This window comes from Nicotiana tomentosiformis, chromosome 11 (genome assembly GCF_000390325.3).
Source record: "Nicotiana tomentosiformis chromosome 11, ASM39032v3, whole genome shotgun sequence".
Taxonomy (NCBI): Eukaryota; Viridiplantae; Streptophyta; class Magnoliopsida; order Solanales; family Solanaceae; genus Nicotiana; species Nicotiana tomentosiformis.
The window spans coordinates 4,427,061-4,445,843 of record NC_090822.1 but is presented as its reverse complement, the minus strand read 5'-3'; the positions used below and the strand labels follow the sequence as shown (position 1 = coordinate 4,445,843).

At 37.3% G+C, this 18,783-nt stretch overlaps 2 protein-coding genes across 2 annotated transcripts; one reads left to right on the top strand and one right to left on the bottom strand.

The window, feature by feature from the left end:
- The first annotated feature begins 854 nt into the window (after positions 1–854).
- LOC138900997 (uncharacterized) lies at positions 855–1,498 on the top strand. Its single transcript, XM_070188723.1, has 2 exons — positions 855–1,294; positions 1,411–1,498. Exons 1-2 carry the CDS (start codon positions 855–857, stop codon positions 1,496–1,498), a joined length of 528 nt encoding a protein of 175 aa, XP_070044824.1.
- Positions 1,499–7,563: 6,065 nt separating this feature from the next.
- Positions 7,564–9,685, bottom strand: LOC104102765 (cation/calcium exchanger 1). Its single transcript, XM_009610579.4, has one exon. The coding sequence runs from the start codon at positions 9,432–9,434 to the stop codon at positions 7,698–7,700; it is 1,737 nt and encodes a 578-aa protein (XP_009608874.1). The 5' UTR covers positions 9,435–9,685; the 3' UTR covers positions 7,564–7,697.
- Positions 9,686–18,783: the final 9,098 nt, after the last annotated feature.

Below are 18,783 nucleotides of genomic sequence, written 5' to 3'. Positions count from 1 at the left end.
TGGAAGAGGAAAAGATTTTGATGGGTAAATATACAATTGCACTTCTTCTAGCTCTTAAAGAGTTAAGAAGAAGGCAAGCCTCGCGCCGTCGTCGCTCGCTCGGCTATGGCTACGGCTACGGTCAAATGATCGATTGATTTTTTGGACCAAAATTTATTTGTTAATAGTAAATATTAACAGAAATATTATTAAATATCCGTTTTTTTTTTTAAAAAATAAAAAATTAATATTAAATCTAATGGAATAGTATATGCCCTTTGTTTTTTGTAAAAGCCATTTAATTTATGGCCGTTTCACACAAATAACCTTTCGGAAGAGTTGCGCCTCTTCAGTTTTGAAGAGTTGCACCTCTTCAGTTTGAGCTCAATATTGGCTATAAATACCAGTCCATTCTCTCAGATTTCGATACGAATTTCTGAGTTCTCCTCCTTTCTTCTGCATTGTTTTAGTTACAAAGAAAGTAACAGTAAGTGTGGTTTGCTACCGATCTTTGTGTTCGCTGAAACACTGGGTTTGAAGTACCGCTACACCAGGGCGTAATTCGTTCTATCCTCGGAGGAAATAATCCACAACCTTGGGTACTAGGAGGGGATTAAATTTCTTAAGAAAACACTATGAATTCAGTGGGCTCGGATTAAATTCTGTTTCTTTTACATTTCTGTTTATATGTTATTTTATCTTCTCCAGAATTATTTTACAAATACAAGAAGCTAACAAACTTAAGGAATTTAATATTTTCTGTATTTGTGTTATACTCATTATTTTTGGAGACTAAAACCTGTGTGATTTTTCACTCCAATGGAGATTAAAATCTATGTGATTTTAACGTTTGTTTGTGTCATTCTTTTACAGAAATGACCAATAACAACGGGAACCAGACTGTTCCTATGGTGACTGCCAATGCATCGACAAGCCGGACAACACCGACATTGGTACCGGTAGGAAAACCCGAAAAATTTTCCTGGATTAATTTCAAGCGGTGGAAGCAGAAGATATTCTTCTGCTTGACGACTTTAAGTCTGCAGAAGTTCATTAAGGAAGATGTTCCTATTCTGCCTGACGAAACTCCAGAAAATGAACGCTTTCTCGTGACTGAGTCGTGGAAGCATTCTGATTTTCTTTGCAAGAATTACATTCTTAGCGGACTAGAGGACGATCTGTATAACGTCTATAGTAATATGGAGACGTCAAAACAACTGTGGATAGCGCTTGAAAGGAAATACAAAACGGAAGATGCCGGGTTAAAGAAATTCGTTGCCGCTAAATTTTTGGACTATAAAATAGTAGATAGCAAGTCTGTTATTACCCAAGTCAAGTATTGCAAGTGATTATTCACGATCTCCTTGCTGAAGGTATAAGTCAAATTAATACTAATGTTGAAAGTATTAATTATATTGTTTTTACTAACAGAATTTTCATTGAAGGTCTTGTCATCAATGAAGCATTCCAAGTTGCATCAATGATTGAGAAGTTGCCTCCTTTGTGGAAGAACTTATAAAACTACTTGAAACACAAACGCAAGGAGATGTCCCTTGAAGATCTCATTGTTCGGTTGAGAATCGAAGAGGACAACAAAGCTGCTGAAAAGAAAGGCCGTGGAAACTCAACAATAATGGGAGCAAATATTGTTGAGGATAGAAAGAGGAAGAAGGCTTATGGACCGAAAAGTAACCCAAGCAAGAAGCGGTTCAACAGAAATTGCTACAACTGTGAAAAAGCTGGACATAGATCTGCAGATTGTCGTGCTCCAAAGAAATACAAGAAGAAGGGTCAAGAAAACATGGTTGAAAAGCACAAAGATGTTGATGACTTGTGTGCTATGCTTTCTGAATGCAACCTGGTGGAAACTCCTAAGGAGTGGTAGGTTGATTATGGAGCCACTCGCCATGTCTATACTGTTAGAGAAGCGTTTGCTAACATATTCTCTTGTTGGATCCGAAGAGACACTTTCTATGGGAAATTCTGCAACGGCCAAAATTGAAGGATGTGGGAAGATATTTATGAAAATGACTTCTGGTAAGGTGGTCACTTTGAATAATTTTCTTCATGTTCCCGAGATTAGAAAGAACTTAGTCTCTGCTGGACTTCTTGTTAAGAATGGGTTTAAGTGTGTTTTTATATTCGATAAGATTATAATAAGTAAGAATGAGATGTTTGTAGGAAAAGGTTACCCCACTGAGGGCCTTTTCAAGCTGATGTAATCGTTGTTGAGAATAATAATAAAATTTCAGCTTCTTCTTACTTACTTGAGTCAAATGAATTATGACATATACGTTTGGGTCATGTCAATTATAAAATCTTGCGAAAAATGATTAATTTGGAAGTATTGCCTATGTTTGAATGTGACAAATCAAAATGTCACATATGTGTGAAATTTAATTATGTTAAACATTCTTATAAGTCAGTTGAAAGGAATTCAAATCATTTAGACTTAATTCACACAGATATTTGCGACATGAAGTCAATACCATCTCACGGTGGAAAGAAGTATTTCATAATTTTTATTGACGATAGTACTCGATATTGCTATGTTTACTTACTTAATAGTAAAGATGAAGTAATAGACGCATTCAGGCAATACAAAGATGAAGTTGAAACGCAACTTAACAAAAAAATCAAAATGATAAGAAGTGATAGAGGTGGTGAATATGAATCTCCTTTTGAAGAAAAATGTTTAGAATATGGAATTATTCATCAAACAATGGCCCCTTAAAGAAAGAATCGTTCATTAAAGGAGATGATGAATGCATTGTTGATAAGTTCTGGTTTGCCACAGAACTTATGGGGGGAAAGTCGTTCTTACGGCTAACCGGATACTAAATCGAGCACCCCATAGAAAAACACAATCCAATCTATATAAAAAATAAAAAGAAAGGAAGCCCAACTTGAATTATTTTAAAGTGTGTGGGTGTTTGGAAAGAGTGCAAGTTCCTAAACCCAAAAGAGTGAAAATAGGACCGAAAACCGTTGATTGTGTTTTCATAGGATATGCGATCAATAGTAAATCATATCGATTTTTGATTCATAAATCAGAAAATCCCGACATTCATAATAATACGGTTATAGAATCAGATAATGCTGAGTTCTTTGAAAATATATATCCGTATAAAAAGGAATGTGAGTCGATTGGTGAAGGATCTAAATGACCTCGGGAAGAAATAAAAGAAAGTACATTTAATCAGGAGGATCCAAGACATAGTAAACGTCAAAGAACGTCTACTTCATTTGGACCAGATTTTATGACTTTCTTATTGGAAAATGAGTCTCGAACATTTAAAGAAGCTATGTCTTCTTCGGAATCATTATTTTTGAAAGAGGCAGTAAATAGTGAAATAGAATCCATATTGAACAACCATACATGGGAATTGGTTGATCTTCCTCCTGAAAATAAACCTTTGGGTTCTAAATGGATTTTTAAGAGAAAAATGAAAGATGATGGCACTATTGATAAATATAAGACAAGACTTGTAGTCAAAGGGTATAGACAACGAGAAGGTCTTGATTATTTTGATACATACTCTCCAGTTACCAGAATTACGTCCATACGAATGTTAGTAGCACTAACTACGGTTTATGGTCTTGAAATTCATCAAATGGACGTTAAGACGACCTTCTTAAATGGAGATTTGGAGGAAGAAATCTACATGGAATAACCTGAAGGGTTTGTGATTCCAGGTAAAGAAAAGAAGGTATGTAGACTTGTTAAGTCCCTTTACGGACTAAAACAAGCACCCAAATAATGGCATGCGAAATTTGACCAAATAATGTTGTCAAATAGTTTTAAGATAAATGAATGTGATAAATGTGTGTACATTAAAAATATTCCAAATCACATAGTCATTATTTGCTTATATGTAGATGATATGCTGATAATGAGTAATGACATTGCCAACATAAATGCGACTAAGCGTATGCTAACTAGCAAGTTTGATATGAAGGACTTGGGAGTTGCTGATTTAATTCTGGGGATTAAGATCCATAAAACTCCTCAAGGTCTAGCATTGTCACAATCTCATTATATTAAGATAGTACTTGAAAAATTCAAGCACTTAGGGTTTAAAGTTGCAAATACTCCAATTGACGTGAATCTTGCATTAGCAAAGAACAAAGGCCAAAGCATATCACAATTGGATTATGTTCATGTGTTGGGATGCTTAATGTATATCATGAATTGTACATGACCAGATATAGCTTGTGCTATAAGTAAATTGAGTCGATACACGAGCAATCCAGGTCAATCTCATTGGATGGCAATGAAATGAGTTTTAGGATATTTAGAACATACTCATGACTTTGCTTTGCACTATAATAAATATCCTGCGGTGATTGAGGGATACTGTGATGCAAATTGGATCACCGGTTCAACTGATTCTAAGTCCACAAGTGGATATGTATTCACTATTGGTGAAGGAGCTGTATCTTGGAAGTCGTCCAAGCAAATTTGTATTGCCCTCTCTACAATGGAGGCTGAGTTCATAGCCTTAGATAAAGCCGGTGAAGAAGCTGAATGGCTCCGGAATTTCTTAAAAGATATTCCATTTTGGCCCAAACCATTGGCACCAATATGCATACATTGTGATAGATAAGCGGCAATTGGAAGGGCTGGGAGCGTGATGTATAGCGGTAAATCTCGTCATATACGACGAAGACATAAAACCGTTAGGCAATTACTCTCTAGAGGAATTATCACGATTGACTATGTAAAGTCAAGCGATAATGTGTCGGATCCACTTACAAAAGGCCTAACTAGAGAGGTAGTTGAGAAATCATCGAGGAGAATGGGACTATGGCCGAGAACAAGCCATTATGGCGGTAACTCTACCTAGAAGACTGGAGATCCCAAGATCTAGGTTCAAGGAGATCAAACAAAGTCATTAATGACGGTTCAACATTGTCAACTAAAAGTTTGGTCCATTCTCGTGATGAGAAAATATTCAGTACCAAGGATAAAATATTAAGGCTTTTTAATGATTTCTAAATTTGATACGGGGTATATCAAATAGTGTATCTACGGGATGATACGTTTAGGAATCACCTATGTAAGTGTGAAGTATTACTCGCTTCAAGTAGAATTTTGTAAGGCCAATTTTCTATGCACTTATGAAATCAAGCGGTGTTCATGGCTGAAACGAATACAACAATGAGAGTCAAAGACGGTTAAGCGTTGGTTGTGTGACTTATGGTTGTCTAGGTATACACCAAAGTTCAACGGTTCAAAGATATCAAATCTACCGATTGACCGAGTATATCCGACATAAGTTCACTATGAAAAGTTCAAAGGGAAACCTATTTATCTAGATGCAATTAATCCTTGTTTGCGAATCACACAGTTTTTCATGCATATTTTTGTGATATAGCCATTCCCCATTCATGTGGGGGATTGTTGGATTTTTAAGCTTAAATGTAGCTTAAAAGAAGGTGAATTGGAAATGAAGAAAAATTAAAAATATTTGAGTTTTCCTCCTTGAAAAGGGGGCATTGTCCCATATTGGAAGAGGAAAAGGTTTTGATGGGTATATATACAATTGCACTTCTTCTAGCTCTTAAAGAGTTAAGACGAAGGCAAGTCTCGCGCCGTCGTCATCGTCGCTCACTCGGCTTCAGCTTCGGCTACGGTTTCAGATTCAGATTTGGATTTGGTCAAATGATCGATTGATTGATTAATATTTTGGACCAAATTTATTTGTTAATAGTAAATATTAACAGAAATGTTATTAAATATCCGTTTGTTTTAAAATAAAAAATTAATATTAAATCCAACGGAATAGTATATGCCCTTTATTTTTTGTAAAAGTCATTTAATTTATGACCGTTTTACACAAACAGCCTTTCTGAAGAGTTGCGCCTCTTCAGTTTTGAAGAGTTGCACCTCTTTAGTTTTGAAAAGTTGCACCTCTTCAATTTGAGCTCAACATTGGCTATAAATACCAGTCCATTCTCTCAGATTTTCGATACGAATTTCTGAGTTCTCCTCCTTTCTTCTGTATTATTTTAATTACAAAGAAAGCAACAGTAAGTGTGGTTTGCTACCGATCTTTGTGTTCGCTGAAACACTGGGGTTTGAAGTACCGCTACACCAGTGTGTAATTCGTTCTATCCTAGAAGGAAATTATCCACAACCTTGGGTAGTAGGAGGGAATTAAATTCCTTAAGGAGAAAAATAGTGAATTCAGTGGGTTCGGATTAAATTCTGTTTCTTTTACATTTCTGTTTATATGTTATTTTATCTTCTCTAGAATTATTTTACAAATACAAGAAGCTAACAATTATAACTTTCATTTTTCTTCAAAAAATATATTATCAAATATTTTTTAAGCTAGCTGTTACAGGATTAAACATGTCAACATCACTACCATTCTCTTATAAATAAGAAGAGAGAGATTGCAAATTGAAATATTATCAAAAAAGCTTCTTGATTTTCTATGAAAAACATTTCTTTTAATCTTAATTTTCTTATTGCCTTTCAAGAAAAGAAAAGTCTTAAGTCTCACTAGTTAGCCTTATTGTTCAAGAATAATTGTCAAACATTCAATGACGAATCCAGAATTTCGACACAGTTAGTTATGAGTTGAGAGAATGCTAGAATAAGAACAAAAATATATATATCTAACTCTATATATACTTGAAAATAAAAAAATTATTCACTTATTTAGTTTCAAACCAAATATATATTATAATACACTATATATCTCATTTTTAATCCAATGAACTAAACAAAAAATTAGTTCCAAATAATCAAAGGTTTATTAATTCAGGAAAATTATTAACTGTAATAAAGTGGCGGATGACCTATCTAAACATAAAAGCTACTTGCAAGTTTTTGAGAGCTTAGTGATCTATGACTTGTCTCCATCATTTGCAATCTATTGCTATGAAAATGATTGTCTAGGTACAATGTATACTAAAAGAATTAAACTATGTAATAGCTTCTAGTAATTTTAGTAATAAAAATATATTTTCTACCCAAAAAAAGAGAGAGGAGAATGCAGAGCTTATGAATAAAAAAAGAGAGGTAGATTGTGGACATTAGTATATATATTTTTTAATTGTAATATCTACGCTATACTTTTGGAAATATAAATTATTATTTCTTTTTTACCAGATCAATTGTACTATCTGAACAATTGAAAAATTCTCATCAACAATACAAATGTATTACACATTGAGCAAGCAAAATATTAGAAAGAAATTAAGTTTTGAACTATATGCATTATAGAGCAATGCATCTACCTATAAGCCACTAAGCTTTCACAAAATATGGTTTAGGACAAAGGCAAAATCATGATTTTAAGTTTATGATTCTTACAAAAATCTCAAGTTAATATACAATAGTAACTGGATTAACGGACGGTTCTGAACTAAATATTCTTATATGTTAGTACTTAATATAAATAAAGGGTCTAGACAAAAGTTACTGAGTTAGCGGGAAATTATAGTTATTACACTATATCCGTCCCTATTTAGGGCTATCTTTTTGGCTTTTTCTAGGCGTCCAGAGATGATGAAGAACATAATAATTGATGAAATATCTCGAGCAGTTGAAAATAAGCATAGATCCAAAAATTCTCAAAATAAGTCATTAAATAAAAGATAATAATACATCATCATTATATACTTTGGGTGAATACATCTATAAAAATTTACACCCAAGTAGAAATATTAGATTCTACTTTGTTACAAAGTTACTAAACCTAGTTCTAAGGAGACACTTGAAACTCAAGTAAGCCCAAAGCTCTAGCAAGCTTTAGGAACAAGAAGCAAGAGTAAATAGCCAAAAGTCCAACTCCAAAGAATTTATCAAGCCTCATATCCCTTTTGGGCAAGATTACTAAGGCCCAAAGTAAGCCCAATAACAAAAACCCAATAGTTTCATAAATAGTTGAATCACTTGGAATAATATAACTTGAAGGAAATGCTTTCCAAGTTGTGAAAATGAGTGATAGGCCCAAGCCCACAAGTGTATTGAATATAGGCCCAGCATAGCATCCACATATGGCAATTTGGGCTCCTTCTAGCCCACTAGTTTTGGCCAATGTGACATTGGCCACCAAATCTCCCAATGAATTACCCCAAGCAAGAATTGTTAGGCCCAAAATTGATGGGCTTATACCAAAGATTAGGCCCATTGAAACCAACAAAGAAATTAGCTCTTCAGCCAAGATATAAGTCCAAGTAATGCTCATTAGAAAACCAAGTCCAATCCACAAAAAGTTGAACTTTTTTGGAGGGTGAAGCCCATCACTAGTGAAAAACACAAGAAGCCCACAACAAATTCCAAGGAGTCCACCAATTCCATAGGCCCAAATACTTGATTTAGGCCCAAAGAAATCCCAAATCAACACCAATAGCAAAGGAGCTAAAGTGATTGACACAATTCCAAATAACTTGGACCATTTCTCCTCTGACACATTTGGAATTGTCAACTTTCTTGGCAAGTCAAGTGGCATTTCAAGAACATACCCAACTTTTCTCAATACACAAACATTTTTCCTATGTTTTTCACTTTGAATCTCACCTTTATTCACCAATAAAGGTACCCTTAATCCACATGATAATTCTTGATGTTTTTTCATGTCACAAGTTGTTGGTAAAACTAACGAATCATCGATCAGGGTTTCTGCAGAATCCAAGCACTTCTCTTCTCGGACATAAATTTCGGAGATAAAAACGTAGCAAACATAGACAAGATATAGAAAAAAGAATGCCAAAGCACCCCACAAGTGAATCTTGCCAAGGAAAATAATCACAAGAAGGCAAATAACACAAAGAATCAAGAAAACAACATTTCCAATAAAACTTGACTTCTTGATTTTCCTACCATATTGGCTAATTGAAATGCTTGTAATTCCAGCCACTACACTCGAAACAAAGAAAACACCGCCAATTATACTATTGAGTCCAATATCATTTGTACCATCATTCATAAAAGAAACAATACTAGAGAACAAATCAGGTGCACCATTTCCAAGTGAAAGCAAAGTAACTCCAGCTATTGTAGGAGAAAGTTTCAAACTTTTTGATAGTCCCTCAAGTGAAGAACAAAAATAACTACTAGCTGTATCACCCAATAAATAGAAAAGAAGCATAAGCCAAAGAGCTAGCAACAAATAACCAAGAATTGGGCTAAAAGTGCAATAAAAAAGTTGGAGATAAAATATATATCCATCAGGTTTACACCCTTCATGTGATTTAATATAAGTGCACTTTTCTTCTCTACTAATGAACTTTTCAATCCCTTTACAACCAATATCTTTTCCGTGCAAGAAATAACCATTTTTGTTTGGTTTTTTGAAGGTGGAACTTAAAGAAAAGTTGGAATTTGAAGAGTAGAGATATTGGAATGTGAGGCAAGAGATGATAAGAAGGAAGCTAATATTGAGGAATAAAGTTAGAAACTTAGTTCTATACTTAGAGAGAAATTGAAAACCGGCCATTTTAGTAAGAAAGCTGTGGAATTTGGAATATGAAAACAGTTGCCTTTGTATAATATGGACTTTTTGTAAGTTGGATTGGTGGGGACAGATATAAAGATTCCTTGTATTGCTGATGTTCAAAGAAAATCTCCTAGGAAAATGAGAACAGGCTGTTAAATAACAAAAAAAGAAACCAAAATTTTAAAATTACAAAGGAGGACACGTGCAGAAGGCAAATTCAACTTGTTTGCTTATCATGTGTAAGAAATTATCTTCCAAATGAACGAGTTATGTTACTCGTACTCTTTAAAAATATTATTAGGTGTGTGTTAGATTTTTTAAAAGTTATATTTTTTTGGAGTATCCGATATAGGAACGACAATGTTTTAAAGAATTTGCACAACACGTGAAAAAGGTCTATTTTTAACTTGCTAAACCGACTAGGGTTCGAATCCTAGCAATGTGCAAGACATTATCTTCCAAGGAGAGAAAGGTCTGTTTTTTTAGAAGGGGTAGCTCGGGCACAAAACATTTAGCATTTACGAAGGGTTTGAGAAAGAATCATACCTCTATGGGCAATGATGTAGACAATCTACCCTAATGCAACTATTGTTGGCTGCTTCGACGGTTCGATTCCGTGACCTATAGGTCAGACGAAGACAACTTTATCGTTGCTCCAAGACTCCCCTCCATCGATTTTTTTTTCATTTTCTCAAAACTTACTAAATCGATTAAACTGAATTTGCGTCAAGTAAATTTGTCAACAACATTAAATTGCTTTTTACCAAGACCTTATTTATTCTCAAAATTTGGATTTTAGGGTTTTGGTTAAGAATAGAGGAAGTTCAACCATTTTTTTTATATCGTCGGTGATGGATTGAAATATTCAATTTAAAATTTAAAAAAAAAGAATAATTTTCATGATATCAACTTGACTATAGACAAAAAGAGTCCAACACGAAAATCCTCTAGAAGTTACAATTGTAGGAGAATCCGAGTGCACATGTGGTTAGCCATTACAACCCTTTTATCTCCTCGGTGATCTCATCGAATCAAAATAAATATTATTAAAAGAAGCCATTAAAGTATGGAAGATTTTATAGAAGTGGTGTTGACTCGTTAGGCCAAATACATAAGGTATTTTGTACTCGTGTAGGATCTGGGAAGGGCCGTGACGTAGACAGGCATATCTTAAAAGGTATTAATGGTTGTATTCATGATTCGAACTCGTCATATATAGATCAAATTGAGACAACTTTAAAGAGGGAAAAGAGGTTGTTAGTGAATTTTTGAACTCTCCACCTCGACCGTGGAATGCTGATAGCTCCAACTAAGCAACCTCAAATCCCAATATTACAATTTCACTTGTATACACGAATTTGGCTATGAGGCTATAGAGTTTTAAGACTTTATTTTTCAAGACGTATTGACATATTGTGTATACACATATTATTTTTTGAAAAACAAAACGAATGACACAATGGGGATCTTATCGAACCAATAATTTACTACCATATGACACATGGCTTGGATATGCACATTCCCCTTTTCAAATTCAAGAAATATTCTCCTATATTTTTTTATTTTTTTTTGTGGCACCGTTTTGTTTCCATTTACATTAGACTCTTATCTTTAAGAGCCTAGGAAAGTTATAGCAGTTCACAATAAAATACAAAACAAAATGCTGAGATTTAGGTATAGGAATGGGACAATGGCTGCTGCTATTATCATCTAAAACACACAATTTTCATAATTAGAAAGAAGAATGCGTGCTGATTATCTTCCAAATGGCTGGCAACAGAGTTTTTAGTCTTTTTATAGGTATGGGATATCCAGGGGTGGAGCGAGAGTATTAGTTGCGGGTTCGGTCGAACCCAGGAGCTTTTGTTCAAACTTTATATTTGTATTAAGAAATCAATAAATATGTACAAATTACTAATATAGAACCCAATAACTTAAAATAATTATAATCCCGAACACATAAAGTTTAAATCCTAGTTCCGCCTCTGGGGATATCCGAAACTCTGATTAATTTAACTAGAGCGAGATAAGCTCATTAAGAGAATTAATTAGACGTTCAAGATTAAGAAAAATATGATTAATCTTCACGATTAGCAGATTATGACAAAAAAAGGACTCCAACACGAAAATCGTCTAGAAGTCACAATTTAGTGTCATAATATAATTTTTACACTCAATTAGGTATTGGGACATGGGTTTTCAAGGCTTTATTTTCAGTTCCCAATTGATGTTTCTTTTACGCTATTTTTCAAAAACAGTTTCAATCTATTATATATACACAATAATTTTTAGGAAAATATTATTTACATATACTACTTTAATTAAAAAATTTCCCGAAAAGTGTCACGACCCGAAATTTTTCACCGACGGGACCGTGATGACGGCCTAACATTTCACTTGCTAGGCAAGCCAACGTTAGAGAATCATTAACCAATTTTTTATTTCCATTCAGTAATTAACAATAATTAACTAAGATAAAATATAATAAGTGTGGAATATCATAAATCTGTATTAACTACTACCACCCGGATCTGGAGTCGCAATTCACGAGCATTCTAGAATTTGCTACAAGTAATAGTCAGAAAGAAATACAACTGTCTGAATGAAAGAAACAGTAGAACATAAAAGATAGACGGGGACTTCAAGGTCTGTGAACGCCGACAGATCTACCTTGAGTCTCCGGACAGCGGACCAATAGCAGAATCTCGATCAACTCGAGCCGGTATCAAAATCTGCACGAAACGTGCAGAGTGCAGTATCAGTACAACCGACCCCATGTACTGGTAAGTGACGAGCCTAATCTCGACGAAGTAGTGACGAGGCTAAGGCAAGACACCAATAAATTAACCTGTACAATTTAACAATGTATATACAAATAACAGAAGTGAAGAACTAAACAGAAAATGTCAGGAAAGAAACATACTGAGGGGAATACAAGATAAAGAACTACAACAAAATGATCACCGGAGCAGTCAATATACCATGAATCAACAAGAATAGTGCATACAGTAAGGAAAAATACACGGCATCACCCTTCGTGCTTTTACTCTCAATCTCACCATAAAAATCAATAGAAACGGCACGGCATCACCCTTCGTGCATTAACTCTCATATCATGGCATGACATCACCCTTCGTGCATTAACACTCACAATATGGCACGGCATCACCCTTCGTGCATTAATACTATCCCTTATCATAATGCAATGCATAAATATCAACAGGGAGATAGAATAGCAAGTACAAACCTTACCTCAACATTTGGTTCTATAACATCAATCTCAACTTGAAATAAAAACTCAATTATCACCAGAAAATCCGTAAACATGATGAGAACGATAAATTGAACAATACCAGTATAACACATCGCAATTAGGCATAGGGTTGAGACAATATAAGAAAAACTGAGAAACATGGAATACGGGTAAATTGGCGGCGCATAAGTACTCGTCACCTCACATATACGCCGCTCACATGAATTTCACTTAGCAAGTAATCTAAGGTTCCTAATTCCCTCAAGTCCGGATTAGACACAATACTTACCTTGCTCCGAAGGCCACTTAATTCTCAATCACAATTTTTCCTTTGGAATTCACCTCCACACCACTCGTATCTATTCAAAAATGACTCAATAATATCAAATTTTGCTAAAGGAATCAAATACATTGCATAAATTTAGATTTCATAAATTTTCCTCCAAAAAGTCAAAAATCGACTCCGCGCCCGCTTGGTCAAAACCCGAGGTTCGGACCAAATTCCATTTACCCATTCACCCCCGAGTCCGAATATATAATTGGTTTTGGAATCCGACCTCAAATTGAGGTCTAAATACCCAAATTTTCGAAATCCCTACTTTCTACCAAAACCCCCTAATTCTACCATGAAAACCTTAGATTTTTGGTTAAAATCTTGTAAAATATAGTGAAAGATTGAAATAAACCAGTTTAGAATTACTTACCTAAGATTTGGGGAAGAGATGATCTTTGGAAAATCTCCTTTTGTGTTTTAGGTCTTGAAAATTTGGGAAGTGAATGAAAATTCCCGTCAAAAAGTCATTTTGTTCAGCTGCAGACGTCGCATTTGCAACCTGAGCTTCGCAAATGCGAAGCTCGCAATTGCGAAGCCTTCACAATCCTACTTCCCTTCGCAAATGCGAGGAAAGAGTCGCAATTGCGATCACTGACCTCACAAATGCGGACAAAATATCGCATTTGCGATCTATACCCCTCCCAGACTCCCTTCGCAAATGCGATGAAAAATTCGCAATTGCGAACACAGGCTGGCCCAGTTTCTCTTCGCATTTGCGATGAGAAGTTCGCAAATGCAACCTCAACAGTGATCACAAATGCCAACCATGACCTCACATTTGCGAGGTCTGAGGCCTGCAACACAGCTAAAGCACACCAGCTATTTATTTCTAAGTCCAAATCACTCCGTAGCCTATCCAAAACTCATACGAACCCTCGGGGCTCAAAACCAAACATGCACGCAAGTCTAAAAATATCATACAAACTTGCTCGCGCGATCAAATCGCCAAAATAACACCTAGAACTACGAATTTAGTACCAAATCAAATGAAATTCTCAAGAACACTTTAAAATTTCTATTTTCTCAACTGGACGTCCGAATCACGTCAAATCAACTCCGTTTCTCACCAAATTTCATAGACAAGTCTTAAATATCATAATAAACTTGTACCGGGCTCCGAAATCAAAATACAGACCCGATACTAACAATGACAAATACCAATCAATTCTTAAAAATAAATAATTTTCATCAAAAATTCATAACTCAAGCTAGGGACCTCCGAATTCAATTTCGGGCATACGTCCAGGTCCCATAATTCGATACGGACCTACTGAGACCGTTAAAACACGGATCCGGGCCCGTTTACCAAAAAAGTTGACCGAAGTCAACTAAAATTAACTTTTAAGGGAAAAATTCTTATTTTCATTAGTTTTCAACATAAAAGCTTTCCGGAAGCCTGCCCGGACTGTGCACGCAAATCGAGGAGGGTGAAAAATAATATTTTTAAGGCTTAAGCACGCAAATTAGAGTTCTAAAACATAAGATGACCTTTTGGGTCATCACAATCTCCACCTCTAAAATAACCGTTCGTCCTCGAACGGACATAGAAAAGTACCTGGGCTGGTGAAAATGTGGGGATATCTACTTCGCATATCGGACTCCGACTCCCAAGTAGGTGCCTCAATAGGCTGACCTCTCCACTGCACTCGAACTGAAGGGTAACTCTTTGATCTCAACTAGCAAACTTGCCAGGCTAGAATTGCTACTGGCTCCTCCTCGTAAGTCAATTCCTTGTCCAACTGGACAGAGATGAAATCTAACACATGGGACAGATCGTTGTGATACTTTTGAAGCATGGACACATGGAATACCAGATGAAAAACTGCTAAAATAGGTGGTAACGCAAGCATGTAAGCCACCTTTCCCACTCTCTCCAGAATCTCAAAAGGTCCGATATACCTAGGGCTCAACTTGTCCTTATTTCCGAACCTCATTACACCCTTCATGGGTGATACCCGAAGTAACACTCTCTCTCCGACCATGAATGCAACATCAGGAACTCTACGGTCGGCATAACGCTTGTGCCTGGACTGAGATGTGCGAAGTCGATCCTGAATAATCTTGACCTTGTCCAAGGCATCCTGTACTAAATCTGTGCCCAACAACCGAGCCTCCGCCGGTTCAAACCACCCAACTAGTGACCTACACCGTCTACTATATAATGCCTCATAGGGGTCCATCTGAATGCTTGATTTATAGCTGTTATTATAGGCAAACTCCGCTAACGGCAAAAACTGATCCCAAGAACCTCCAAAGTCTATTACACAAGCACAGAGTATATCTTCCAATATTTGAATAGTGCGCTCTTACTGTCCGTCTGTCTGTGGATGAAATGATGTACTTAACTCCACCTGGGTGCCTAACTCACATTGTACAACCCTCTAGAAATGTGAGGTAAACTGTGTACCTCAATCAGAAATGATAGACACGGGCACACCGTGAAGGCGGACATTCTCACGAATGTAAATTTCAGCTAACTTCTCTGAAGAATAGGTAGCTGCCACTGGAATGAAATGTGCTGACTTGGTCAACCTGTCCACAATGACCCAAACTGCGTCAAATGTTTTCTGAGTCCGTGGGAGCCCAACAACAAAATCCATAATGATACGCTCCCACTTCTACTCAGGAATTTCTAACTTCTGAAGCAAACCACCAGGTCTCTGATGCTCGTACTTAACTTGCTGACAATTCAGACACCGAGCTACATATGTAACTATATCCTTTTTCATTCTCCTCCACCAATAATGTTGCCGCAAATCTTGATACATTTTGGTGGTACCTGGATGAATAAAATACTTGAAACTGTGCGCTTCTTCAAGAATTAATTCATGAAGCACATCCACATTAGACACACAAATACGATCCTACATTCGCAGAACCCCATCTTCCCCCACAGCAACTTGTTTGGCATTACCGTGCCGCACAGTGTCCTTAAGGACAAATAAATGAGGATTATCATATTGCTTCTCTCTGATGCGCTCATATAAAGAAGACCGAGCGACTGTGCAAGCTAGAACCCGACTGGGTTCTGAAACATCTAACCTCACGAACGGATTAGCCAAAGTCTAAACATCTACAACTAATGGCCTCTCACCAATCGGAATATATGCAAGACTGCCCATACTCACAACCTTTCTACTCAAAGCATCGACCACCATATTGGCCTTTCCGGGGTGATACAAAATGGTGATATCATAGTCTTTCAACAACTCCAACCATCTTCTCTACCTCAAATTAATATCCTTTTGTTTGAACAGATACTGAAGGCTACGATGATCAGTAAATACCTTACATGAGACACCGTAGAGGTAATGACTCCAAATCTTCAGCGCATGAACAATGGTTGCCAATTCTAAGCCATGAACATGATAATTCTTCTCGTGAACTTTCATCTGTCGTGATGCATATGCAATTACCTTGCCATCTTGCATTAATACTGTATCAAGAACAATACGAGATGCATCACAATATACTATATAAGATCCTGAACCTATGGGTAACACCAATACTGGTGCCGTGGTCAAAGCTGTCTTGAGCTTCTGAAAGCTTGCTTCACCCTCGTCTGACCATCTGAACGGGGCACCCTTCTGGGTCAATTTGGTAAATGGGCTTGATATAGATGAAAACCCTTCCACGAACCGACGATAATAACCTGCTAAACCCAGGGAACTCCGGATCTCTGTAATTGAAGTAGGTCTAGGCCAATTCTGAACAACCTCTATCTTCTTAGGATCCACCTGAATACCCTCTGCTGATACAACGTGACCCAAGAAAGAAACTGAACTCAACCAAAACTCGTATTTTGAGAACTTAGCATATAACTGGCTGTCTTTTAGAGTCTGAAGAACGATCCGAAATTGCTGCTCATACTCCTCTCGACTGTGGGAGTAGATCAAGATATCATCAATAAACACAACCACAAAGGAATCCAAGTAGGTTTTGAACACCCGGTTCATCAAATTCATGAATGTTGCTGGGGCATTTGTAAGCCCAAATGACATCACTAGGAACTCATAATGCCCATACCGAGTCCGAAAAGCTGTTTTAGGGATATCATATGCCCTAATCTTCAACTGATGGTAACCAGATCTCAAATCAATCTTCGAAAATACCTTGGCACCCTGAAGCTGATCAAATAAATCATCAATTCTTGGCAACAAATATTTATTTTTGATAGTGGCCTTGTTCAACTGCTGATAATCTATACACATCCGCATAGAGCCATCTTTCTTCCTTACAAATAATACTGGTGCACCCCAGGGCGAGACACTAGGTCTAATGAATCCCTGATCAAGCAAGTCTTGTAACTACTTTTTCAATTCTTTCAACTTTGGTGGGGCCAAACGGTATGGTGGAATAAAAATGGGCTGAGTGCCCAGAGCCAAATCAATACAGAAGTCAATATCTCTATCGGGTGGCATCCCCGGCAAATCTGCCGGAAATACTTCTGGAAATTCATGAACAACTGGTACTGAGTCCATAGAAGGGGCATCCGCACTGGGATCGCGAATATAAGCCAAATAGGCTAGACACCCTTTCTCTACCATACGCTGAGCTTTCATATAGGAAATAATCCTGCTGGCAGAATGGCCAAGATTCCCTCTCTACTATAATCGAGAAAACCCCTGCAAGGCTAAGGTCACTGTCTTGGTGTGACAATCTAATATAGCATGATAAGGTGACAACCAATCCATACCCAGTATGACATCAAAATCAACCATGTCGAGAAGTAGGAGATCTACATGAGTCTCAAGACTCCCAATGGTGACCACACACGAATGATAAACACGATATACAACAATAGCATCTCTTACTGGTGTGGATACATACACAAGAGCACCTAAAGAATCACGGGGCACAACCAAATAGGAAGCAAATTAGGATGACACATAGGAGTAAGTAGACCCCAGATCAAATAGAATTGAAGCATCTCTACTACAAACTGAAACACTACCTGTGATAGCATCGTCATATGACTCAGCCTCAGGCCTGGCTGGGAAAGCGTAACACCGGGGCTGGGCCCTACCACCCTGAACTACGTCCCTGGGACAACCTCTAACTAGCTGGTCTCCACCTCTAACAGTCTGGCCTCTACCTCTGGCTGGTTGAGCAGGTGGTGCAGCAACTGGTGCCGGAACCATGGCACGAGAACTCTGATGTTGTGAGCTGCCCGTTGCTCGAGGGAAAAATCTAGCAATGTGCCTCGGATCACCACAAGTGTAACATAACCTTAGTTGCTATGACTGTTGAACCTGAAACTGACCCTGTCGACCTGAATAACCACCCTGATAACTCTGGAGTGGAGGTGCACTAATATGAGCTGGTGGTGCACTGTAGGCTAGCTGGTCGGAATAATGCATCTGAGGGCCACGACCACCTGAGGCACCGTGGGATGCCTGAAGCGCTGAATGAAATGGCCTGCTAGGATGGCCTCTACCAAAAGTACTCCTGCTTCTAGGTGAGGCACCACTGAACTCACCGGAATGACGAGGTCTCTTGTCAGACCCTTGACCTCCCTGAGTAAGAACCATTTCGACTCATCTGGCGACATTAGCAGCCGCCTGAAAAGACATCTCACTCCTAGTCTCCTTAGCCATCTACAATATGATAGGCTGAGCAAGTCCATCAATGAACCTCCTCACCCTCTCTCTCTCTCGGTGGGAAGCAGAAGAATGGCATGACGGGCCAAATACACAAAACGGGTCTCATACTGAGTAAAAGTCATACTGCCCTACTGGAGACGTTCAAACTGACGGCGACGC